Source organism: Symphalangus syndactylus, chromosome 11 (genome assembly GCF_028878055.3).
Source record: "Symphalangus syndactylus isolate Jambi chromosome 11, NHGRI_mSymSyn1-v2.1_pri, whole genome shotgun sequence".
Classification (NCBI taxonomy): domain Eukaryota; kingdom Metazoa; phylum Chordata; class Mammalia; order Primates; family Hylobatidae; genus Symphalangus; species Symphalangus syndactylus.
The window spans coordinates 106045341-106072693 of record NC_072433.2 but is presented as its reverse complement, the minus strand read 5'-3'; the positions used below and the strand labels follow the sequence as shown (position 1 = coordinate 106072693).

The 27353-nt window shown below is 38.1% G+C and overlaps 1 protein-coding gene across 3 annotated transcripts in view; it reads left to right on the top strand.

The window, feature by feature from the left end:
• Positions 1-27353, top strand: part of DTWD2 (DTW domain containing 2) — a 161447-nt gene that overhangs the window by 23674 nt on the left and 110420 nt on the right. For all 3 annotated transcript variants that reach the window (XM_055298764.2, XM_055298765.2, XM_063612943.1), the window contains exons 2-3: positions 19426-19516; positions 24771-24865. In XM_055298764.2, the coding sequence (XP_055154739.2) occupies positions 19426-19516; positions 24771-24865 (186 nt within the window). The remainder of the gene's footprint in view (positions 1-19425; positions 19517-24770; positions 24866-27353) is intronic.

Here is a 27353-nt window from a genome sequence, read left to right as displayed (position 1 = left end):
CATGATTCTTAGCTTCTTTGCATTGGGTTAGAACATGCTCCTTTAGCTCAGCGAAGCTTTTTATTACCCAATTTCTGAAGCCTACTTCTGTCAATTCGGTCATCTCAGCTTCAGTCCAGTTCTGTACCCATGCTGGAGAGGTGTTGCAGTCATCTGGAGTCACTCTAGATTTTTGAGTTTTCAGCGTTTTTGCATTGATTCTTCCTCATCTTTGTGGGCTTATCTACCTTCTATCTTTGAGGTTGCTGACCTTTGAATGGTGTTTTTGTGGGATCTTCTTTGTTGATGTTATTGTTGTTGTTATTGTTTTCTGTTTGTTTGTTTTTCTTTTAACAGGCCACTCTTCCATAGGGCTGCTGTGGTTTGCTGGGGTTCCACTCCAGACCCTAGTCTCCTTGGTCCTCCCACACCTGGAGATATTACCAGGGAAGGCTGCAAAACAGCAAAGGTGACGGCCTCCTCTTTCTTCTTGGAGCTTTGTCCCGGGGGCACACTGAACGGATGTTGGCCTGAATGCTCCTGTAGAAGGTGTCTGGAGCCCCCTACTGGGAGTTGTCACCCAGTCAGGAGGAACAGGATCAGGGACCCGCTTAAAGAAGCAGTCTGGCTGCCCTTTGGCTGAGTGGGTGTGCTGTGCTGAGGGGAATCTTCCTTGTGCAGACTGCCTGGACTCTCCAGAGCCAGCAGGCTGGAAAGGCTAAGTTGGCTGAACTGCAAATACGGTCACCGCTTCCCCCCGCCTCGCCCTTCCCCCCTTGGTGGCCCAGTCCCAGGGAGTGATCAGAGATCTCTTCATGTAACTCTGGCTAGTGTAGCTGAAATTCCTGCAGGGAGGCCCCACCTAGTGAGGAGGGATGAAGCAGGGTCCCTGTTAGAGGAGCAGTCTGACCGCAGTCTGCTGTGTTGTGGAAAACTCTTCCCATTCCAGACCTCCTGGACTCCCCAGAGGAGCTGGCAGGCTGGAACCACAGAGATGGCAGCTGCCACCGCTCCCAAGCCCATCAGGAACTTGGTTCATTTCAGGCAGTCTCCAGCCTCCTGCCACTGGCCAGCTGGAATTTCAAGCCAGTGGGTGTTAACATGTGAGGTGCCATGGGAGTGGGGCCTGCAGAATGATTCCGCTTGGCCCCCTGGATTCATTGCCCTTCCTAGGGGAAGGCATGGATGGATTTCCCACCTTGCTGGAATTCCCAGGACCAGAGTATGCAAAATTCCTTGGTCTCTGTACATACCTGAGCCACTCTGTTGATACTCTGCATAGCTCTATGCTTTGGACCGAAGGTCCTGGTGGTATGGGCTCACGGGGGGATCTCCTGATCTGCAGGTTGCAAAGATCTATGGGAAAAACGTGGTTTCCTGGGTGGGGTCGCACACTCACTGCCTCCCTTGGCTGGGAGTAGGGCCTCCCCTGGCTTCAGAAGGGGCCGTCTCCCCACCCTGCTTTTCCTCACTGTCTGTGGATTGAGCCATCCACCTAGTGAGTCCCAAGGTGAGAACCTGGATACCTCAGTTGAAGGTTCAGAATTTCATTTGTTGTTTTCATTCTTCTCTGTGATAGCCACTGACTGCAGCTGCTTCTGGTACAGTACTGTTAACTATGTTCAGAACTCACCAGTTTTTCCACTCAAGTTCATTTTTTCTGGTCCAGGATCTAACTCAGCGTCCCACATTGCATTAATTCTCATGTCTTGTTAGTCCTCTGTAGTTTGTGATGATTCCTTAGGTTTTTTTTTTTTTTTTTTCCACGATCTTGTTACTTTTGAAGAATACTGGTCAGTTATTTTGTAGAATGTCTCTCAAGTTGGGTTTGACTTATGATTTCTCATGATTAGAGCAAGGTTATACATTTTTGGTAAGACTAGCTACAAATTACTAGTCTAAAAATACTATATTTTTAGCAAATATCATATCAGAGGTACGTGATATCAATATGCATTGTTCTTGGCGAAATTAACATAGATCATTTGGTTAATGTGGTCTCTGCTGTGTTTTTCCTCTATGCAGTTACTCCTGTTCCCTTTGTAGTTAATAAATATCTTGGGGAGGAATTTACTTTGAGACTTTGCAAATATACTGTTTCTGCTCAAATTTTTGCCCACTGATTTTAGTATCCATCTTGTCGGCAACAATTATGGCTATGGTGCTCTGATAGTGATTTTCTGTTTTCCCCATTCTTTCCACATTTATTGATTGGAATGTTTCTATATGGAAGAGCTGTGTCTTTTTCTCCCCATTTATTTATTTATTCAATTATTTGCTTATATTTGTATGGAATTATGGATATTTATTTTTTACTATATTATAATCCAGTACTATTTTTATTTCTTTTATTGCTCAAATTGTTCCCTTCTGGGTCATTGAGAACTCTTTCAGGTTGGTTCCTGGAACCTTTTGACATGCTTATCCTTTTTTGAGAACTTTCTTACTTTCTGACGCTGTAAGATGATCCAGGCTTATCTTATATTTTCCCTGCCCCAGCCCTAGAATCAACCACTTTTTCAGGAAGCCCTGGTTTATTGTAAAATGATATTCAAAACCAAGATCCGGGTGCTTGGTGTGCTTATTGCTACTGAGATGTTTATCTTATTAGTGGACAGATCTAGGATTTCTGTGTATATACTAACCCGTGCATATACCTATATCTATTTCTAAATCTGTATGTACACATACACTTATGTAAAGAAACCATTAGTTTCATCGAATACCACAGAGTTCATTCTAGCCTTCCTCCCTTCTCTAATTGTAGTTTATTTCTTTGACAGTAAGAAACCTGAGTCTCTTTATCTACAACATGTTTGATTATTTATTCAACCCTAATCTACCCATACAGTTGTTTTGGAATTGCAAACCCATACTTCTGTTACTATTTGACTTTTTTTTTTTTTTTTAGAGTTAGATTCTTTTTTATTTTATTTTATTTTTTTTTTTTTTTTATTTTTTTTTTTATTATACTTTAGGGTTTTAGGGTACATGTGCACAATGTGCAGGTTTGTTACATATGTATCCATGTGCCATGTTGATTTCCTGCACCCATTAACTCGTCATTTAGCATTAGATGTATCTCCTAATGCTGTCCCTCCCCCCTCCCCCCACCCGACTTTTTTTTTTTTTTGAGATGGAGTTACTGATTGACTTTTTTTTTGAGATGGAGTCCCCCTCTGTTGCTCAGCTGGAGTGCAGTGGCGTAATCTTGGCTCACTGCAACCTCCACCTCCCAGGTTCAAGAGATTCTGCTGCTTTAGCCTCCCAAGTAGCTGGGACTTACAGGCACCTGCCACCATGCCTGGCTAATTTTTGTATTTTTAGTAGAGACGGGGTTTCACCACATTGGCCAGGCTGTTCTTGAATTCCTGACCTCAGTTGATCCCCCCATCCCAGCCACTCAAAGTGCTGGGATTACAGGTGTGAGCCACTGTGCCTGGCCTCTGATTGACTTTTAATTTGTAATTCTGGAGAGCTGTTAGGGAAAGCAACATACCAGGAGATGGATTTCGATAGTGATAACTTTTATCAGTTTAATTAACTTAGGTATCATTCCTATCAACTTTTCCTTCTATAGTTTACTTTGCCTTATGTACTGTACTAAAGATATAAGACTGGCATTATAGCATATCATCAACTAATTTGCCTGAGTATGATCATAAGAAAATATTAAGCATCTTTTCTGGTGAAAAGATCTAAAAACCACAGATTGTTGGAGTAACTTTGAGGTGACATCTATTCAGTGCTTCTTAAAAATATATATTTTTTCTGAACACAAAAGAGGTGTATACTCAGAAGAAAAAGTCACACATTACAGAAATAAATGAAACATACAGAAATTCCTCATAACCCTTTATGACAACCACTGCGCACCCACATATACCAGATAACTGTTGAATGCTTTTTTAAACTTGAACATTTTATCATATTTTTTGAGGTTTACTTTTGTAAATTTGCCAGAATGATAGAGAAACGGCCAAATCCCACTGTACATCTAGGAAACTAATATAGATGTTAGGAGAAATTGTGGGATTTTGATAGTATTAAGGTATTTTTCTGGGCAGGGTATTTTTCTTTTTTTTTTTTGAGACAGAGTCTTGTTCTTTCGCCCAGGGCAGAGTGCAGTGGCGCGATCTCGGCTCACTGCAAGCTCCGCCTCCCGGGTTCACGCCATTCTCCTGCCTCAGCCTCCCGAGTAGCTGGGACTACAGGCGCCCGCCACCACGCCTGGCTAATTTTTTGTATTTTTAGTAGAGATGGGATTTCACCGTGTTAGCCAGGATGGTCTCGATCTCCTGACCTCGTGATCTGCCCACCTTGGCCTCCCAAAGTGCTGGGATTACAGGCGTGAGCCACTGCTCCCAGCTAGGGCAGGGTATTTTTCTAGGCAATGCGTGACTGCACCCAAACCATAGCTGATATCTTTATGAGTTTCTCAAGATAAATACTGGTATATGCATAATGCCCAAGGCAAGTGAAAAACAAGGAATTAAGAGATACTTCTTCCTGGCATCTCTTTCAGCCACCAAATGACCACAACTTGGTGCCTTATATGAAGTATAATTTGGAACCAATCTCATCCTGCAGTCATATCTCATTAATGAGTAAACACATCTGAGATGTTTCATTCTGCAAATTTTTTTTTTTTTTGAGGTGGAGTCTTGCTCTGTTGCTCAGGCTGGAGTGTACTGGTGCAATCTTGGCTCACTGCAACCACCGTAACTCCACCTCCCGAGTTCAAGTGATTCTCCTGCCTCAGCCTCCCAAGTAGCTGGAATTACAAGCGTGAGCCACCACGCCTGGCTAATTTTTGTATTTTTAATAGAGATGAGGTTTTACCATGTTGGCCAGGCTGGTCTTGAACACCTGACCTCAAGTGGTCCACACGCCTCGGCTTCCCAAAGTACTGGGATTACAGGTGTGAGCCACTGCACGTGGCCTGCGAATGCTTATTATTTGTCTTTTTTCACCAAGTTAGGTACTGGGGGTATTAAAATGAATGAAAGTTGGTTATTACCGTAAGGAACTTTAAGGGAAGAAACACAGGTAAGCCAATAATTGTAATATAACATGAATAGTGTGATTTAGAAGTGCAGAGGTGGGAGGGACCCCTGCTTGGAACTTTACAGGGGAAGTAGTATTTAAACTACTCTTTAGTACCTGGCTTCTCTCTGTGCCATCACTCGGCAATGAATTTTTTCAGTCCTGTGCTAATTGAAGTAGTTTTCTAAACTCCATTTTGTCATCTGTTCAATTCCCTTTTAATGAAGTTCTTTATATTTTTAACATGTCTGTCTGCTCATTTTATTCCTTTCCTGGAGACCTTCAGTGCTTATATTTTAGGTAGAGAAAGGAGTTCAGAATCTTTTGTGTAACATTCAAGTCCTGCAGGTCAGTCCTCAGCCTGTCCACTCATCTCTTCCTCCTCCACACACCCCTTTCTCCAGCTACACTGAACTGCTCCCCCAAAACAGGTGCTTTTTAATGCTTGGCTCCATGCCTTTGTTCTGTTATTCTTTCTCTGTGAAAAGCTCCTTCCTCATCTATGCTGTCTGCAATCATAATCTATTTCAAGGTCCAGCTGAAGTTCCATGTCTTGCATGAAACGATTTCTTATCCTTCTAGCTATCTCCCAAGTTTGAATAGTTTCTTCTAACTCCTCACTTTGTCTTTTTTCTCTATGATATTGCTAGCTTCCTGTGGGTCAGCCTCTTCATATTTCTTACGGTATCTTTAACCACCTATCCTTAATTGCTTTTAGCCATTTTATACTGAGGAATTTTATGAATATTTTGGCTTTGATCTTTTGCTTCTGGATCCTCTTTAGACCCTCAGGTTTGTTTATTTATCTCCAAATGTTTTAATTCTAGTGCTAGGTCTTCTGGGGTCTAGGACAGCTGGATAGAGCTATGTGTTAAGACTTTTCATTGAACATTAACTGCTTATATGGACTCAGTCAAATGTATTGATTAAAGGCATGCGTTTTGGAATCAGACAAAACCATGCTCTAGCCCCATCTCTGTTTTCTCTTGAAAAATTTGCTTAACCTCTCTAAGCCTTAGTTTCATCATCTTTAAGTTAGGCTAAAAATACTACCTCCTGCTGACAGGTTTTGTGAGAATTAAATAAAGTAACATAGTGCCTAAAACGTAAAAGTGTGCAATAAGTGTTAAATTCTTTGTCTTTATCTGTCTCTTCTCTTCCTCTCCCTTCTCCTTTTCCTCCCCTCTTTTGTTTTTATTCCCTAATCCCACTTCCTTTTTCTTCTACATGAAATATCATTACTGTTTATGAAATTAGTCTGTTTTGCTAATATCCAGCTTCTTTTAGGATTTTTTTTTAGAGTCAGAAGTTATGGGCAAATTAATAATTTTTCGTGTGTTAATGCGGCAGGTCACCATAAATAAATTGCCTCGTGATGGGAATTTTGTCATTCTGGTACTTTCAGTTGTACTCAATTCTTAGCTGTATATACGTGTTGCATTGATGAAAACCACTTTTTCAGGGGAAAGACATCAAAATCAGTGGCTTATTTGTAGCACTATTGTATTCTCTTATATAGTAATGTAATACTAACCTAAATCTTAATATATTTTCTCTAATTTATAACAAAGAATTTTTTTTTTTTTTGAGACGGAGTTTCGCTCTTATTGCCCAGGCTGGAGTGCAATGGCATGATCTCAGCTCACCACAATCTCTGCCTCCCAGGTTCAAGCAGTTCTCTTGCCTCAGCCTCCTGAGTAGCTGGGATTACAGGCATGCACCACCACGCCCGGCTAATTTTGTATTTTTAGTAGAGATGGGGTTTCTCCATGTTGAAGCTGGTCTTGAACTCCTGACCTCAGGTGATCCGCCCTCCTTGGCCTCCCAAAGTGCTGGGATTACAGGCATGAGCCACCGCGCCCGGCAACAAAGATTTTAACTCTCAAAATCAGTGGCTTATTCGTAGCACTATTGTATTCTCTTATGTAGTAAGGTAACACTAACCTAAATCTTAATATATTTACTTTGTAGCAAAGAAAATTTTTAACTCTTTTTGTGCTTTTTTGAGAAAATGGACATTGATGTAAAATGAGGAAGTATGCCCCCCCCAATAAAGCAAGTATACAAAAATCTGTGTTTTAAAATATAGACAGTTTTTAGATAAGAAAAGGAGATGAGAGAATAAGCAAAATAGGTATGTTTCCTAATAACGTTGTCTTTTCATTCTATTCTATGCAGAATATCTCTACTTTAACCTTTGATTCGTGCTTATAAGGATGGATGTTCATGCAGCCAGTGAATAAGGAGCAGAGGATTCTGTTGCGTGAGGACCTGGAGGTTCAGTTTGAATAAATCATGTGGACATTCTTTATTTGTCCAATCATTATTTATTCAATATCTAGTACCCAGGAAAGGCACAGCTGGGATAATACAAAAATGATTAAGAAATTGTTTCCTTTAGAACATATAGTGAATTAATTATGAGAGAAAACATGTCTAAGTAATATTTAAGACAAACTATGGAAATATAAAATAATAATTTGTAGAGGAAAGAGTGATTAAATTAATTTCCTGTTAAGAAAGCTGTTTGCTATATTTTATATTTGTTTATATTTCTATAAAAAGAAAGGAAGTAAATAATAGGTTAACTGAAAGTAAGATGATTATGATAAAATTCTCAGTCTTCGTTGATCCATAACTGTCATCACAGTTTTAGTAGGGGCTTTTCTAGCTGCTGTATATATTCATCTCTCTAGACACGAGACGTTTGTTCTCTAGGCATCTGGCCTCTCTGAAGCTTTCTTAATTATAACACTCAATAAAACTTTTTTTTTAACTTTTATTTTAGTTTCAGGGGTACATGTGCAGGTTGGATCTATAGATGAATTGTGTGTCATGGAGGTTTTATGTACATATTATTTTGTCACCCAGGTAAGGAGCATAGTATCTACTAGGTAATTTTTTGATCCTCACCCTCTTCCCACCCTCTACCCTCAATTAGGCCTCAATGTCTATTGTTTCCTTCCTGGCGTCCATGTGTACTCAATGTTTAGCTCCCACTTATAAGTGAGAATATGCAGTGTTTGGTTTTGTGTTCTTGCGTTAGTTCACTTAGGATAATGGCCTCCAGCTCCATGTTGCTGTGAAGGACATGATTTTGTTCTTTTTTTATGGCTGCATAATATTCCATGGTGTATATGTACCACATTTTCTTTATCCAGTCTACCACTGATGCTCATTTAGGTTGATTACGTGTCTTTCCTTTGGTGAATAGGGCTGCAATGAACATATATGTGCATAGATCTTTATGGTAGAACAGTTTATATTCCTTTGGATCTTATGGGATTGCTGGATGGAATGGTAATTCTGTTTTAAGTTCTTTGAGAAATTGCTAAACCGCTTTCCATAGTGTCTGAGCTAATTTACATTCCCACCAGCAGTATATAAGTATTCCCTTTTATCTGCAGCCTTGCCAGCATCTCTTGTTTTTTTGACATTTTAATAATAGCCATTCTTACTGGTGTGAGCTGGTATCTCATTGTGATTTTGATTTGCATTTCTCTGGTGATTAGTGATGCTGAGCATTTTTCCATATGCTTCTTTGCCATGTATATGTCTTATTTTGAAAAATGTCTGTTTATGTTTTTTGCTCACGTTTTAATGGGTTTTTTTTGCTTGTAGATTTAAGTTTCTTACAGATTCTGAATATTAGACCTTTGTCAGATGCATAGTTTGCAAATATTTTCTCCCATTTTATGAGTTGTCTGTTTACTCTGTTGACTTATCTTTTGCTTTGCAGAAACTTTTTAGTTTAATTAGGTCCCATTTGTCAATTTTAATTTTTGTTGCAGTTGCTTTTAGCATCTTCATCATAAAATCTTTGCCAGTGCCTACATCTATAGTGGTGTTTTCTAGTTTATCTTTCAGGATTTTTATAGTTTTAGGTTTTACATTGAAGTTTTTAATCCATCTTGAGTTGACTTTTGTATATGGTGTAAGGAAGAGGTCTACTTTCAGTCTTCTATATACAGCTTGCTACTTATCCCAGCACCATTTATTGAATAGGGAATCCTTTCTCCATTGCTTGTTTTTGTCAGCTTTGTTGAAGATCAGAGGGTTGTAGGTATGTGGCTTTACTCTATTCTGTACCATTAATCTATATGTCTGTTTTTGTACCAGTACCATGCTGTTTTGGTTACTGTAGCATTATAGTATAGTTTAAAGTCTGGTAATGTGTTTGCTCCAGCTTTGTTCTTTTTGCTTAGAATTGCAATTGTCATTTAAGCTCTTTTTTGGTTCCATATGAATTTTAGAATAGCTTTTTTTTTTAATTCTGTGAAGAATGTCATTGGTAGTTTGATAGAAATAGGATTGAATCTGTATATTGCTTTGGGTAGTATGGTCATTTTAACAATGTTGACTCTTCCTATCAATGAGCTTGGGATGCTTTTCCATTTGTTTGTGTCATCTCTGATTTCTTTGAGCAGTGCTTTGTAATTCTCGTTGTAGAGATTTTTTTACCTCCTTTGTTAGCTATATTCCTAAGTATTTTTATTCTTTTTGTGTCTATTGTGAGTGGGATTGTATTCTTGATTTGGCGCTCAGCTTGGACATTATTGGTGTATAGAAATGCTACTGATTTTTTTACATTGATTTTGTATCCCGAAACTTTGCTGAGGTTGTTTATCAGATCTAGGAGCTTTTGGGCAGACTATGGGGTTTTCTAGGTAAAAAAGAATATTGTCTGCAAACAGAGATAGTTTGACTTTCTTTGTTCCTATTTGAATGTCTTTTATTTCCCTTGCCTGATTTCTCTGGCCAGGACTTCCAATAAAATGTTAAATAGGAGTGGTGAGAGTGAGCAGACTTGTCATGTTCCAGTTCTCAAGGGGAATGCTTTTGGCTTTTGCCCTTTCAGTATGATGTTGGCTGTGGGTTTGGCTTAGATGGCTCCTATTATTTTGAGGTAAGTTCCTTTAGTGCCTAGTTTGTTGAAGATTTTTAACATGAAGTGATGCTGGATTTTATTGAAAGCCTTTTCTGCATCTATTGATATGATCATGTGGTTTTTGTTTTTAGTTCTCTTTGTGTGATGAATCACATTTATTGATTTGCATGTATTGAACCATTCTTGCATCCTAAGGATAAAACCTACTTGATCAGATTGCGGTGAATTTGTTTTTGATGTGCTGCTGGATTCGGTTTGCTAATATTTTTTTGAGGATTTTTGCATTTATGTTCATCAAGGATATTTGCCTATAGTTTCCATTTCTTCTAGGTTTTCTAGTTTATGTGCGTGGAGGTGTTCATAATAGTCTTTTTTTTTTTTGTCTTTCTGTGGGGTTGGTGTTAATGTTATCTTTGTCATTTCTGATTCTTTATTTGGATTTTCTTTTTTTCTTTATTAGTCTAGCCAGTGGTCTTTTTTTTGTTTTTTTGTTTTTGAGACCGAGTCTTGCTTTGTTGCCCAGGCTGGAGTGCAGTGGCGTGATCCCGGCTCACTGCAAACTCCGCCTCCCGGATTCATGCCATTCTCCTGCCTCAGCCTCTGGAGTAGCTGGGACTACAGGCGCCTGCCACCACGCCTGGCTAATTTTCTTTTCGTATTTTTAGTAGAGATGGGGTTTCACTGTGTTAGCCAGGATGGTTTCGAGCTCCTGACCTCGTGATCTGCCCACCTTGGCCTCCCAAAGTGCTGCGACTAGAGGTGTGAGCCACCGTGCCTGGCCACCAGTGGTCTGTCTTATTTATTCTTTCAAATAACCAACTTCTGGTTTCATATGAAAACTTATATTAATTATAGATCTAGTAGGAACAAACATGTCTAGGCCAGTGATATAATTATTTTGATTACATACTGCAGTTGATTTAAAAAAATTAGGGTGCATTTTAATAGGTAGGCTTATTTTTCTCTAATTACACACACTTATTATATATTAGTATATGATGCACCTCATAAAACATACACAAAACTAGATACCAAAAAAGGAAGAAGTATTGGTGAGATAAAGTCGTTAAAAATGTTTTGGTCAGTAACGATAGTGTAATGGAGTCTCACTACTATTATTTATTATCTCAAAGCACAATATATATTTAGGGTGAGATTCCCTGTTAAGGATAGTAAGATGCAAGTCCACAATTTAAATAAACTTGATAATTTCTTCACTGCTCTAGGCATGCCCTCCAGGGCACAGGTCTCTGAAACTCATCTAAAGACGTTTATTCTTGGGAGTGTCTCTGAATCTATTCCTTTGTGGGAGGCTGCCCAATTCGCAAAAAGAAAAAAAAAGTATATATATGTACATATATATATATATTTAAAACAGATATATATTATATACATCACTGTTGTAGTATAAGACAACTTCACACTGTGATTTAAAAATCACAACAGTGGCTGGGTGCGGTGGCTCACGCCTGTAATCCCAGCACTTTGTGAGGCTGAGGTAGGCGGATCACGAGGTTGGGAGTTCGAGACCATCTTTGCCAACATGGTGAAACCCCACCTCTACTAAAAATACAAAAATTAGCCAGGCATGGTGGCACGCCCCTGTAATCCCAGCTACTCGGGAGGCTGAGGCAGGAGAATTGCTTGTACCCGGGATACGGAGGTTGCAGTGAGCCGAGATCATGCCACTGCACTCCAGCCTGGGTGACAGAGCAAGACTATGTCCGAGAAAAAAAAAATCACAACAGTATATTTTTTCTAAATCTATCCTTCCTCCACTCCTAAAGCCAGTTATAAGAGAATCTAGTAAGGAAAACAGTTTTGCAGGGTATGGGAATATTATTGTTATTTGTACTTGCAGTCAGACATGGAAGATGTTACCTACTTCTATTTTGGAGATGAAAATGTATTATAATGTTAATAATGTAAACTTGTTTCTACTTTTATTGGTTGTGTTGAATATATAGTTTCAGAAATTTGACAATGACTTTATCTTACAGATCACTTTAGTTTCTTTAAAATAACAGCAGAGGGCACTATGGTATTTAGTTTTCCAAAGCCAGTTTTAAAATTGGAAAATTGTTGCCATTTTTATGTGTAATGCAGTGTATCTATTCAACTAGTTGAATGAAAAGCTATGAAACTTTTTGTTCTTTGCTTTTTCACTGTATTAGGAGTATAAAAATTTTGTTAAGTATTGGTAAATTTAAGGTAAACTATTTTTCTGGGTTCCACATTTGCTTTTGTTTAGTACTCTTTAAAAAGAGTTCTTGTAAATCTGTTCACTAATCTTTAAAGTTTACTTATTTGAGATTACCTTGATTAAACTCAGTACTGTGAGAAAAAAGCTTTCAGTGAATATTATATAAGAAATTTAATTAAAGCTTTGAAAGATGTTTTTGTAGGTCCTAGCATCTCTAGTCATATGTCAAATATAATTTTATTAGCCCACAGGCTGTCAGAGATAGTATGCCCAGAGTGATACACATTACCTTTGTATTACAGCATTTGTTTAGGAAGCAAGTCAGTCGTAGTCTGACAGGAAGCCCATGTATTTATTTTTACGTCATTAATGAGAGAAGAAGAAAAAGCTTATTTCACAGAATTTCCTTGGGGAAATGATTTGAAGGTTTCATTTATATTTTAAGAATGTAATTAACATTAATTGGGTTGTATAGGTTTTAAAGAAGATAAACCCCCTTGAGCGGAAAAATACATTGTAAATACATTATAAATATAGAAAAGGGAAAAATCTCAGCACCTATTTTGGTCAGTCTGTTATAAATTAGCTCAAAATAATAGCTAGAATGTTTGCCTGTAATGCAGTAGTTATTCCCCAGAACTCTCTTGTTGCCTTATTGTTACCAGTTTTGTAAGGGAGGAAATTGAAAATCTATGACATGCCCAAAGTCACATAGCAAGACAATAACATTGGTAGTGACATTATAATAGTTATTCCCCAAACCTATACCCAGTTGACCAGTTTATATTTCTTTAGCTATTAGTTTTTATTCCTCATATCTATATAAATTCTAGAAGTAGCTTGATTTAAAAAAAAAGAATAATTATTTACAAATAATCAGTTTTGATATATAGTTATGTGATATTTTTTGCCTGTCAAGTATAATAGTTCATAGGAAGCAAGGAACTTTTTTTTTTTTTTTAAGAGATGGAGGTCTTGCTGTGTTGTCCAGGCTGGAGCATAGTGGCTATTCGCTGGGTGTACTACCACAGCCTCAAAGTGGGCTCAAGTGATCCTCCTGCCTTAGCCTCCCGAGTAGCTGCACCCTATTATGCCTGGAGAAGCAAGGAACTTTTAAAAGATTATTTCTGGCACAGTGAGAACAAATAAGCTCCATGAGGGTAGGAATCTTTGTTCATTTTATTGTCTCAAGTGCCTAATATCTGGCACTTAGGTATGCAGTAAATATTTGAATAAAAATTTGTTGAATTTATAAATTATTCAATTCATTATTAATTTAAATATTTAAACCTTCTAGAGAGATTTTAGAATGAGGAGAACAGTTACTCTGCACTTACCCACTAGTTTAGGAAGAGGTGGTTTAACAGTTGGTCAGCTAATCACCATTACCATACATGCAGAGCATTGTTAGGGAGGAAAGATTGATAGTAAGGTAGTAAGCAGAAATGCGTCTTATGAAGTAACTTGCTAAATATAAAGCTAGTTGAAATGTTTTAAAGAACTACAGTTTTATTAGTTTGAAGTAATTGTAATTAAAATTAGGTTAATAAAGAGAATATGCTTTAAAGTAAATAGATAATGATGTTTTGTGAGCATATAAAATCATGAGTTAAAGCAATTAGTTTTAGGTTACGTCACGCTTATAGTGTTTACACATAAATTGCTTAGCTATTTTTTTAGTAACTATTTTCTTCAGTAAATATTTTTGCCTTTTATGTGCGATCACTTATCAAAATGATCACAAAGTATAATAAAGGAAGACCTGACACTCTGAATTTCATTTGTAATACAAATGAATTACTTAAGTACCAGAGAGGGCATAAAGAAGAAATCAAACTTTGATATATAAAAGAAAATGAACGAATGGGATAGAAAATTGTATAGGAGGAGAAAAGCATTCCAAGGTTTAGAGAAGACGGAACGTAAAGATATTCCCTCAGGCTGGGCACGGTGGCTCACGCCTGTAACTTCAGCGCTTTGGGAGGGCGAAGCGGGTGGATCACTTGAGGCCAGGAATTTGAGAAACTTCACCTCTACAAAAAAAATTCAAAAATACATTAATTATTCAGATACAAAAATTAGCCAGGTGTGGTGGTGCACACCTGTAACCTCAGCTACTCACGAGGCTGAGGCATGAGAATTGCTTGAACCGGGAGGCGGAGGTTGCAGTGAGCTGAGATCATGCCACTGCACTCCAGCCTGGGTGACAGAGTGACACTTGTCTGAAAAAAAAAATTCCTTTATGTATTCAGCATTATCTATTGAGTGCCTTCTATGCCAGGTGCTGGGGATATAGTAGTGAAAAAGGTAGGCTAAGTCTTTGCCTCCCTGTAGCTTATATTTTAGAGAAGGAAACCCACATTCACCTAACATAATGTCAAATAGTAGTAAAATTCTGTGAAGAAAAATCAGTCAGAATAAGGGGATAGAGAGCGATAGTGAGAGAAAAGGTGGATCATTTGATTGATTGGTTGATTGCCAGGGTCTTTCTCTCTCTGTTGCCCAGGCTGGAGTACAGTGGTGTGATCATAGCTCACTGCATCCTCAAACACCTGGGTTTGAGCATTCCTCCTGCTTCAGCCTCCCCCGTAGCTGGGACTTCAGGTGTGCACCACTGTGTCTGGCTAATTTTTAAGTTTTTAGTAGAGATGCGGTCTTGCTATGTTTCCCAGGCTGATCTCGAATTCCTGTGCTCAAGGGATCCTTTCTCCTCAGCCTCCCCAAATTCTGAGATTATAGGCATGAGCCACCATGCCTCGCCTTCGATTATTTTAGAATGGGGCATTGGAGCAAAGACCTGGTCTAAGTGAGTCTTTAAGCTCCGCAGATATCTGGGATAAGATACCAGGTAGAGCACCAGTTGCTAGACATTCAGGTGCATAAGACTACTTTAGGCCACACCTAATACCAGAAAGATATAGGCCAGGAGACACAAACTTGCATTTGTGGCATTGTAGAGCAACCTTAGATGACGTTTTTCCGCTGGCGTCCTTGTGGCAGTCTGGCATAGCAGTCCAGCTCAGGTGGAAGGTGATATGTTCCACACTAGGCAGATATGGTAGCCTAATAACTTTATGCCCTTAGGAGCCAACACCTTTTGTAACAACTCTCTAGCAAGTTTCTAGGGTTCTAATTTAGGGATGCCCAAAGTATGGTGTCCCCATAGGGTCTTTATGGGTCCTAGTCCATATGCAATCAATCTATCAGTCAGTTGTCATTTAAATCACATACTGTGTTGCTTAGCAATATAGTTATCATGTTGCCAGGGTAACAGAGCTCATTAATTAAGGGAAGGTCAAATTTTCATGCAGGGGGAAGGGTTTTAGGTAAGCCATTTTGTCCATAGCTTTGTTGTTTATTATTCTTTGATTACTACTTCTCACAAAAGTTCATCAAGCTTTGCCAACCTTCCGATGTAGACAGGAATGGGTAAGTGGGCAGGATGTAGATATGAATGAATTCAAGTCACTTGAAAAATAAAACCCACTGGAGCGGACACCTCTAGAGCCTTGCACATCAAACTGTGGTCTTACATTCTTCACCCTCTCACTACTTACCCACCAGCAGCATCATCACCACCTAGGAATTTGTTAGAAATGCACATTCTCAGGCTTACTGAATCAAAAGCTCTGAGGGCTGTGGCTCAGCTGTCTAGTTTAATGAGTCCTCTAGGTGATTCTGATAACAGCAGAAGTTTGGGAATCACTCTACTAGGGGATACAAAAATTAAATGAAAACCCTGCTCTTAGAGGGTTCATCATCTAGAAGTCAGAGGAAGATGTGAAAACAAAATTTTGTCATATGTGTTCAAGTGTTTAAATGGAAGTATTAATAGGAATCTAAAGGAAATACATATGACTAAAATAAAAGAAAGTGAATTCAGCCCTGGGAGTAACAGAGACTTGCAAACAAGATGAGAGGCGTTGTCTTGGAGCATAAACAATGTAGTCCTGGTTAGATACTGTACTTAAAATAATATTGTAAATATTGCAGATTTATGGGTTAAAGGCTTTGCTGTTGTGGGCTAATAATCTAACCAGTTCCAGACAACCAACTTTTAAATAGACTTTTGGAATAGAGTTTCTAAATGTTCTTAAAGGTTCCTGTCAGGTCTTTGAGCCCAAGCCTGCACGTATACATCCAGATGGCCTGAAGCAAGTGAAGAGTCACACAACAAGTGAAAATGGCGCCTGCCTGCCAGAGAACAACCCCTTTGTCTGTAATTTTCCACTACCTACCCAACTCCTATAAAATGGCCCCGCCCCTATCTCCCTTCCCTGACTCTTTTTGGACTCAGCCCGCCTGCACCCAGGTGATTAAAAAGCTTTATTGCTCACACAAAGCCTCTTTGGTGGTCTCTTCACACGGACGCGCGTGACATTTGGTGTCGAAACATTTGGTGCCGTGACTCGGATTGGGGGACCTCCCTTGGGAGATCAGTCCCCTGTCCTCCTGCTCTTTGCTCCGTGAGAAGGATCCATCTATGACCTCTGGTCCTCAGACCAACCAGCCCAAGGAACATCTCACCAATTTTAAATCGGGTAAGCGGCCTCTTTTTACTTTCTTCTCTGTCCTCTCTCACTATCCCTCAACCCCTTTCTCCTTTCAATTTCTGCGCCACCTTTCAATCTCTCCCTTCCCTTAATTTCAGTTCCTTTCTTTTTCTGGTAGAGACAGAGAAGACGCATTTTATCTGTGAACCTAAAACTCTGGTGCCAGCCACAGACTTGGGAAGACAGCCTTCCCTTGGTGTTTAATCACTGCGGGGACGCCTGCCTGATTATTCACCCACATTTCAGAGGTGTCTGATCACCATGGGGACGCTTGCCTTGATCCTTCACGTTGGTGGCAAGCACCACTTCCCCGAGGCGGGGCAAGTACCCTCCCACCCCTTCTCTCCATGTCTCTACCCTCTCTTTTCTCTGGGCTTGCTTCCTTCACTATGGGCAATCTTCCACCCTCCATTCCTCCTCTTTCTCTCTTAGCCTGTGTTCTCAAAAACTTAAAACCTCTTCAACTCACACCTGATCTAAAACCTAAATGCCTTATTTTCTTATGCAACACCACTTGACCCCAACACAAACTCGACAATGTTTCCAAGTAGCCAGAAAATGGCACTTTTGATTTCTCCATCCTACAAGATCTAGATGATTCTTCTCGTAAAATGGGCAAGTGGTCTGAGGTGGCTGACGTCGAGGCATTCTTTTTCACATCAGTCCCTTCCTAATCTCTGCTCCCAATGCGACTCGTCCCAAATCTTTCTTCTTTCTCTCCTGTCTGTTCCTTCAGTCTCCACCCCAAGCTCTGAGTCCTTTGAATCCTCCTTTTCTACAGACCTGTATGACCTCTCCCCTCCTCCCCAGGCTGCCCCTCGCCAGGCTGAGCCTGGTCCCAATTCTTCCTCAGCCTCTGCTCCTCCACCCTATAATCCTTCTATCACCTCCACTCCTCACACCCGGTCTGGCTTGCAGTTTCATTCTGTGAGTAGCCCTCCCCCACCTGCCCAACAATTTCCTCTTAAAGAGGTCTCTGGAGCTAAAGGCATAGTCAAGGTTAATGCTCCTTTTTCTTTATCCACCCTCTCACAAATCAGTCAGTGTTTAGGCTTTTTTTCATCAAATACAAAAACCCAGCCCAGTCCATGGCTTGTCATTGCACCCTGTTCCATCAATTGATGTCTGTCCCTCTTTTGTGTTTACTCTTGTGACCACAAAAAGACATTGCATCTCAAAAATCTCCTCATATTCCTGAGAGGAAATCCAGTGTGGGGCAGAACAATCATAGCAAATCATCTCAGAAGTCACTGGAAATCAGGTGTATTGATTTTCCTTGGGTTAAACTTCCATTCCAGGTTCAGTGGGGTTGGAAAGAGGAGGTGGAGTCATGTATAATATGATTTTACTTCTGCCTAAGATATCTAGATAATTTCTTCATCCAATTTACCCACACTGTATGGTTTACTAATAAGCATTTCTTAATCTCAGTCTAAAATTCCACATAAGTAAAATTGAGGAAAGAGTTAACAGTGATCAGCTTGTATGTATGGTATTGGAAATTCCCTTTAATATAACATTTATTTGTATACTATTGTAATGGCATATAACATCTGCCTGTGATTGTTTGCGAAAAATTTACTCCCATATCTGGGATCTGGCCACTTAATGAATTTCTTTCATTTTTTTTTTTTTTTTTTTGAGATGGAGTCTTGCTCTGTTGCCCAGGCTGGAATGCAGTGGCACAATCCTGGCTCACTGCACCCTCCGTCTCCTGGGTTCAAGCAACTCTCCTACCTCAACCTCCCTAGTAGCTGGGTTTACAGACACCCACCACCATGCCCAGCTAATTTTTGCATTTTTATTAGAGTTGGGGTTTTACCACATTGGCCAGGCTGGTCTTGAACTCTTGACCTCAGGTGATCTTCCCACCTCAGCCTCCCAAAGTGCTGGGATTACAGGCATGAGCCACTGTGCCCAGTCATGAATTTCATATTGTAAGTACACATACCAAATATAGTATTTAATGGTAAAATATAAATGTTTATTCATACAATACCTTTGGAAGAACATAAAAAACCGGTCATTGGTTGCCCCTAAAGGAAGAGAATACTGTAGGCTGGAGGACAGAGATAGGAGGTATACCCTTTAATTCTATTTGAACTTTATATTGTGTGTAAGAGTTACCTAAACAGTAGTAAAGCACTAAAATGTAAGTAAAATAAAAATGACAAATAGTAAGAAAAGGTAAGTTAAATGGAAAAGCAAATACTCTTCTAGTATAATTCCAGCCAAATATAATTTGGTGGCATCTATTTGAGTTTCTTCTCACAATTGGTAAGCTCTCTGTATTGATTGATGGCTAAGTTTGATTAGTATTTTTCTCTAGTTGGTAATTATATTCTAATATTTTATCATCTTATTGTTTACTCAACTTAAAGTGATATAGAAGAGTTGCCAGGTTTCTCTTTGATATGAGATCTCTTTTTGATTTGGAATGCAAATCAGAAGTGTCATTTTTTGAATAAAGGGACCAGATAACTTATAGGTATTCTTTCTCTAAATATAACTAAGATAAGATTTTTGTTTTGAGGTACTTAATCTATATAAGTGGTAAAGAATTTACATGAATTTCTCCAAATTCTCATGTCTAAAGTCTGATTGATTAAATTCATTCTTGGTATTTCATTTTGAAAAGAATGCAGCTTTAGCAAACCTCTTTGGATAAATGCAGTGGGATTAAGGTCATTTTAAAAAATTGTTATATCAGTGTATTTTTAAAACTTACCAGTTTTATTTTTCTTTTTACCCTTTAGCCGGCCTCAGAAAGTGTGTTTGTGTCCGTTTCTCCCAGCGCACCCTCTGCATATCTCTACCCACTTGTACATAATTCAGCATCCAGCAGAGGTAAGATTTTGTAAAATACAGGATTTCAAATAGAATATGAGTCCACAAGAGGAAACAGAAAGATAAACATACTTATCCTTACCAGCTCTTTAGCATTTCTGAAAAGAAGTTGATGATAAATGCTTTCTCTTTTGGAAAAAATAGTTTCTTTTTAATTTCATCTGATAGTATAGAGTCATATGCTCTAGAGAGAGACAACATTTCACAAAATCTATGTTATTGAATAGTATAGAAATTTAAAACTCCAACAATTTTGTATGAAGAAAAAGTGAGATTTTGTGAATAAAGAGCTAAGAAAATCATTGCTTTTTAAATTTTGGTCATAGCTTATGTTCCTTGATGTCTTTTCTTGCTCCAGTAGAAGTAACTTTGGCATTTTACTCTTACAAAGTGAATGTATAAATAAATTTTTGGTTTATTTTAGATGAATAGAAGAAACGTGTATTTTATAATGCATGTTATATGTAAAGATTTTAAAATTAACACTCTCTTGTACAGGTAAAATACATATGTGCCAGTGTGTGTATGTGTTTGTAACTCTTGATTAGCTGCATAATGAAGAGGGGAGGAAGTTATAATTAATACAAAACTACTCAATGCATACTATGAGATGTATTTACTGTAAACTGCAGTTAAAACTCTTTCAGTATTTAGGAACTGAGGACATCATAGACGCAGTCAAGCTTTCTAAGAAGGAATAATTATTTTTTAAATTTCTCAAGTCTGGATCACTTGAAGACTTTAACAGAGGTATAAAAGAAATTAATCTTTTCTGTCTTCAAATGATGAAACACTTATTTATTTATTTATTTTTTGAGACAGAGTCTCCCTCTGTTACGCAGGCTGGAGTACAGTGGTACAATCTCAGCTCACTGCAATCTCTGCCTCCCAGGTACAAACAATTCTCATGCCTCAGCCTTGAAACATTTTTTCTTTTATTGCAAATTGTTAACTACTCCATTTGGCAGACAACCTTTTCCTCAGCCTTTTTTTCTTTTCTTTTTTTTTTTTTTGAAACGGAGTCTTGCTGTGTCACCCAGGCTGGAGTGCAGTGGCGCAATCTCAGCTCACTGCAAGCTCCACCTTCTAGGTTCATGCCATTCTCCTGCCTTGGCCTCCCAAGTAGCTGGGACTACAGGCGCCCACCACAATGCCCGGCTAATGTTTTGTATTTTTAGTAGAGACGGGGTTTCACCGTGTTAGCCAGGATGGTCTCGATCTCCTGACCTAATGATCCGCCTGCCTAAGCCTCCCAATGTGCTGGGATTACAGGCTTGAGCCACCGCACCCAGCCTAACCTTTTTCTCAGTCTTAATAGCATCATGTTTTTGTCAGGATTATGGCAATTTGGTCACTAGCACTATTTTACTTCAGTTAAACTTAAAACATTGTACAGCTCAGATTTATGTAAAATGATAGCTTGCCGGCCACAGCAATTTTGGTTAAAACCTGACTTTTGAGGCTGGGAGCAGTGGCTCATGCCTGTAATTCCAGCACTTTGGGAGGCTGAAGAAGGAGGATAGCTTGAGCCCACAAGTGTGCGACCAGCCTGGGCAACATAGCGAGACGCCATCTCTATAAACAAATAAAAAAATTAGCCAAGTGTGGTGGTGCATGCCTATAGGCCTAGCTACTTGGGAGGCTGAGGTGGGAGGATCCCTTCTGCCCAGGAGTTTTAGGCTGCAATGAGCTATGATTGTGACATTGCACTCCAGCCTGGGCTATACAGCAAGACCCTATCTTAAAAAAACAAAACAAAACCCCAAACCACTTGACATTTGATGGCAAATACTGCGTTCGTTTTGCAGTATACACAGTATGATGCCTTTTCATTATTGTGTGGTTCCAGATATAAGACAGCTTTTTTAATGTGGGTGTTTTCATTGATTTGTGGCAATATTAATGTTTTCTTTCTATTTTTTGTAGAGATGGGGTCTCACTATGTTGCCCAGGCTGGTCTTGAATTCATGGCCTCGAGTGATCCTCCTGCCTCAGCCTCCCACAGTGCTAGGATTGCGGGCACGAGCCATCATGCTTGGCCTTTTTTTTTTAACGTTTTCAAATATCTTATTTTTAATTTATTTTTGACCATTATTAATCCATGGTTTAGATGATTCATTCATCATTGTGTGTGCTACAGATGTATTTTATGCATGTACAAATGCATCGATACAGTTTTTCCTTCTCAGCAAAGGAATTTTCTATTATTATTATTTTCTGTTTTTAAGAACGGGGTCTCGCTATATTGCCCAGGCAGGTCTCAAACCCATGGCTCAAGTTATCCTCCAACATCTGCCTCCCTAAGAGCTGGGACTATAGGTGTGAACCACTGTGCCCAGCCATTCTCAGCAAAGGAATTTTCCAGTTTTCATCTAACTTATTAATGCTTGGCTGCCTACGCTTAACTTCAGCACACCATTTCCAATAAAAGGATTTGCTAACCTACAGAATGGGAGAAAATTTTTGCAATCTACTCATCTGACAAAGGGCTAATATCCAGAATATACAAAGAACTCAAACAAATTTACAAGAGAAAAACAACCCCATCAAAAAGTGGGCAAAGGATATGAACAGACACTTCTCAAAAGAAGACATTTATGCAGCCAACAGACACATGAAAAAATGCTCATCATCACTGGCCGTCAGAGAAATGCAAATCAAAACCACAATGAGGTATCGTCTCACACCAGTTAGAATGGCCATCATTAAAAAGTCAGGAAACAACAGGTGCTGAAGAGGATGTGGAGAAATAGGAACACTTTTACACTGTTGGTGGGACTGTAAACTAGTTCAACCATTGTGGAAGTCAGTGTGGTGATTCCTCAGGGATCTAGAACTAGAAATACCATTTGACCCAGCCATCCCATTACTGGGTATATACCCAAAGGATTATAAATCGTGCTGCTATAAAGACACATGCACACGTATGTTTATTGCAGCACTACTCACAATAGCAGAGACTTGGAACCAACCCAGATGTCCATGAGTGATAGACTGGATTAAGAAAATGTGGCACATATACACCATGGAATACTATGCAGCCATAAAAAACGATGAGTTCATGTCCTTTGAATGATGGAAACCATCGTTCTCAGCAAACTATCGCAAGGACAAAAAGCCAAACACTGCATGTTCTCACTCATAGGTGGGAATTAAATAATGAGAACACTTGGACACAGGAAGGGGAACATCACACCCTGGGGCATGTTGTGGGGTGGGGGATGTGGGGAGGGATAGCATTAGGAGATATACCTAATGTAAATGACGACTTAATGGGTGCAGCACAGCAACATGGCACATGGATACATATGTAACAAACCTGCATGTTGTGCACATGTACCCTAGAACTTAAAGTATAATAAAAATATATATATAATAAAAAAAGAAAAAAGGATTTGCTAGTTTTTTGACTCTCCCATAAAAATGTTATTAAAAACCATTTAGATAGGCTCTAGGAGGGGGCTTTGGGAAAAGAAGACTTGGTGGAGTAGATGATATGGAGGTGATGTGATGGAGCATTTCAAAGAGTAAGTATATGTATATGTAAAATTACTTAAGGATAAAAATAGAAAAGCTATCTCAAAAATAACAAAAAGCTTTACAAGAAAATAATCTTGTGTTAAACGATTTGGCCTTTGTGAACAATGTGTATTTAGTCGTGAAGATGCAAACTCTGTTTATTGACTTAACTAATAATATTAGATGTGAGAGGAAGGAGTGGTGTTAGAAAGCTAAATCCTCATCTGTTATGAGAGGCAGTACTTAAGGGCTGTGGAGCTAGACTGCCTGAGTTCAAATTCTTAATAGTTCTATAAACTCTGGAACTTTGGGCCAGTTAATTAACATCTCTGTGTTTCAGTTTCCTCATTAGTAAAATAGATATGACAAAAGATATATTTCTCTCTCTCTGTGTATTGTACTTAGAATTGTGTGCCTTAATATTAGCTGTTATGATGATGATAATTGGTAGTTTTTGGATAATATCTAAAATTGATAAATCAAGAAATAGAAAAACAACATATATTATATGGTTATATGGAGATAACTACCAGAAGAAATAGCCAAAAGAGTTAAAGTGATTGCCTCCAGGACGTGGTACTGGGGAGTACATCTGGAAACAACTGTGGCATTTTAGATCTTTTGGCACTGCTTAATTTGACATATATACATGTATTACTTTGATAAAGGTTTAGAAACTGATTAAGTTTGTGTCACAGTCTCATGGTGATGATAAAGAGAGAACATTATATCAAACATTGGAAAATGTCCTAAAACCACCTAAGGCAGAGTAACTAATCACTTGGCTCTATGGGATTCAAGGTAGAATTCTCGTGGCAACAGGAAAGATGGTTTCCAGTGTTGGAAGCTAGGACATTGAAGAAACCACTGACGTCAGTTAACTTAATGGCATTTTCAGAAATGGCCACCAGATTTCTCCACTCTAAAGTTATTATTTTTGTTCTCTTTCCATACTCTATATTCTTTGGAAGCAAGGCCATAAATCCAGCCCACACTGAAGTGGGAGGAAGAGATTAAGTTCCACCTTCAGGAGGGGGTGTATTTACATTTATTATTTGGAATTCTTTTGTAAGGAAGATTTGTTTCTTCTCCCCCATTTATTTGTTAAGTCATTTATTTCTATCATTCTGGACTCTAATTTGTACTTTGGGTTATAACCCAGTACTGTGTTATTTATTTTGTTGCTCAGATTGTTCAATTTTAGCCATTGGGAGCTCTTTAAGATTGGCTTCTGTGTCCCTTTGACATACCCCATTGTTTTGTTTTCTTTTTTTAAAAAAAGTTTTAATTTAAGTAAAGAGGCTATGCTGGGAAGAACCCATTGTTTTGTTTTCTGAGCACTTCCTTGCTTTTTGGGCATAAAGATCTAGGCAATTATCTTCAAGCTGACAGTACAAAATGTAATTACTTGTGAAATGAAAAACTTGTCAGAATAAATGATTCAATTTAAGCACAAGTTTACATTTTAATAATCTTAATCGTTATATATATTAATGTAATCTTGTTTGATCAGTAAACCTGTAAACATACCCAAATAGAATAAAAATGTATGCTTGCGTTATGGTTAATACTGATAAGTCAGAGAAATTTTACCTCTTTTTATTAAACTGTAGTCTTTAGTAAAAGACTTGTGAAAGTTATATATAAAGTTATGAATCAGATATTCATTATAAAGTATTTAAAAGTGTGTATATCTAAGTAAAAATCTATGTTTCAATTCATTTTTTAATTAAAGGAAAACAAAGTGTTGCGTACAGTTCCTCTACTAGCAGCATGCCTCCCCCAGGACAAGTGTAAAGTAAAGATTGGTCGTCGCTTCAGTGAAGAAAGGTAAATTAACTGTTAGGGCAATGTAAATAATTCTTTTCTACACAGATCTTAAAAAATGGTTTCTTTCAGCTTATTTCTTTCAGCTTATTCATAGTCTAAAGAGTGGAAATTAGTCAAAAAATTTAGGTTCTGCTAACCCCTGACCACACAAAATAATACAAGACAAAACAAAACAAAACAAAATCAGAAATACAAAAATAATATATAAGCAAAGGAATGATAGCATTATCTGAATTTCATAGTGATGTATGTTTAACTTAAAAGGCAAATATACTTAGTGTTTATATCATTTTTGTTAAAAGTGCCTTCCAGTTGGTAGATGGTAGGGTTCTTTTTTTTTTTTTCTTAAATATCTTCCACAACATTTTTTTTTTTTTTTTGGTGGGGTTCTTGTATTAGATTTAGTTCAGTTTTTTTTTTCCCTATGGTGCCTAATATAGTGCTTACTCAGTAAATTATTATTGTTATTATGTTTTGAGGCAGGATCTCACTTTGTTGCCCAGTCTGGAGTGCAGTGGTGCAATTTTGGCTCACTGCAAACTCCACCTCCTGGGCTCAAGTGATTCTCCCACCTCAGCTTCCTGAGCAGCTGGGACTATAGGCATGAGCCACTGGGCCTGGCCAGTAAATTATTATTTGCTGATGAATTTTAAATTAAAGCAGATTAGAACTATTAGTATAAATGCGGTAATTGAATGATTAATTTAGGCTTTTGTTAGAGTACATGATGAAATCATGGGGGAATGATTAAGAGACATACTGCTTTTGGTGTCCTTTGTAAATTTTTGCCTCTAGTATATAAGAAAACAATTGGTTTTTATATATTAACCCCATATCCAGTAACTTTCTAAATTCATCTGTTAGTTGTAGAAATTGTTTTGTAGATTCCCTGGAACTTTCTATGTAAGCAGCATTGTCATCTGCAAATGAGATCATTTATATTTCTTCTTTTCTGATACTTATCCTTTTTTTTTCCTTGCCACATTGTAATAACTGATACCTTTAGTATAATGTTTGTTAGAAGTGGTGAAAGCCAACATCTTTACCTTGGTCCCAAACTCTGTGGATGTTATTAACTATGATATTGGCTGTATGTTTCTGTCCCCCAAGCATTATTGAGGTATAATTGATAGATAAAAGTTATATTTATCATGTACAGTGTGATGTTTTGATGTATGTATACATTGTGAAATGATTAGCACAATCAAGCTAATTAACAAATTTATCATGTCACATAGTTAAGATTTGTTCAAAACGTTCAATAATATTGAGAATACTATAGTATGGCTGTGTCAGGAGAGACATAATGAGGAAGTGAAGCCAAAATGCATGAAAGGAAAGAAGTTTATTTCACAGAGATACCAGAGAGGTTAGGATGCCAATGTGAGGCCAAAGGGAAGTCTGGAAACAGCAGGGGATTCAACCGCTGGGTGGGTGGGAAGGGGAGACCTGTGGGATTATGCCTTTATTAAGGTCTGTGGGGATTATCCCTTGGAATTTCCCTGTGGGTTGTAGACTGGCTAGTTTAAAGAGAACAATGTGAAGGGGGAGCTTATTCATATGACTGTGGTATTGACCTTTAGGTTTTATTGTGGTCAGCAGCTATGAGATGTGTTGGGTTTTGGGTTAGTGAGGAACAAGTAGGCTATATGGCAAACACCACACAGGGAGGGAAAGTTTTAAGTAGGCCAAAGATGATAGGATTGGCTGGATTACAGATAACTTATGTCAGGCCTAAAATGGATGCCAAGGCAACAACTGTATTAAACAGATTTATAACAATACTTTTACTTTTTTTTTTTTTTTTTGCAGTGATAACATTTAAGACCTGCCTTCATGGCTGTTTCCAAGTATACAATACATTAACTGTAATAACCATGTTATACAATGTCATTTATCAGTTTCTAAAGTGATGAGAGTTTTAACTATGAATGGGTGTTTGTTGAATTTTGTGAAATGCATCTATTGAAATGATCATGTAGATTCTCTCCTTAATTCTGTTAATATAGTGTATTATATTGATTGATTTCTGCATGTTAAAACCCTTCTATTTCTAAGATAAAGCCCACCTGGTCATATTATAATTTGTGGGAAGGTTTTTTTCTTACAAATATAATTCATTTATTAAACATAAGGCATTTTATATTTTCTATTTATTTTTGTGTCAGTTTTTATATTTTGTACCTTTTGAAGAAATGGTACAAGTTATGTAAATTGTTGAATTTATTGTCATAAAGTTGCTTGTAGCATTTGTTTATTGTTATTTTCATGTCTGTAGAATTTGTAGTGGTAACCTCTTTTAATTCCTGATTTAGGTAATTTGTGTCTTTTCTTTTTTGTTAGTCTGTCTCGGTCGATCTCTTTAAAGAACCAAGATTTGGCTTTGTGTATTTCTCTGGTTTTCTAATTGATTTCTACTCTTTATTGTCAATTGTTTTCTTGCTTTGGATTTAATTTCTCTCTTTTCTTTTTTTAGTAGAAGATTAGA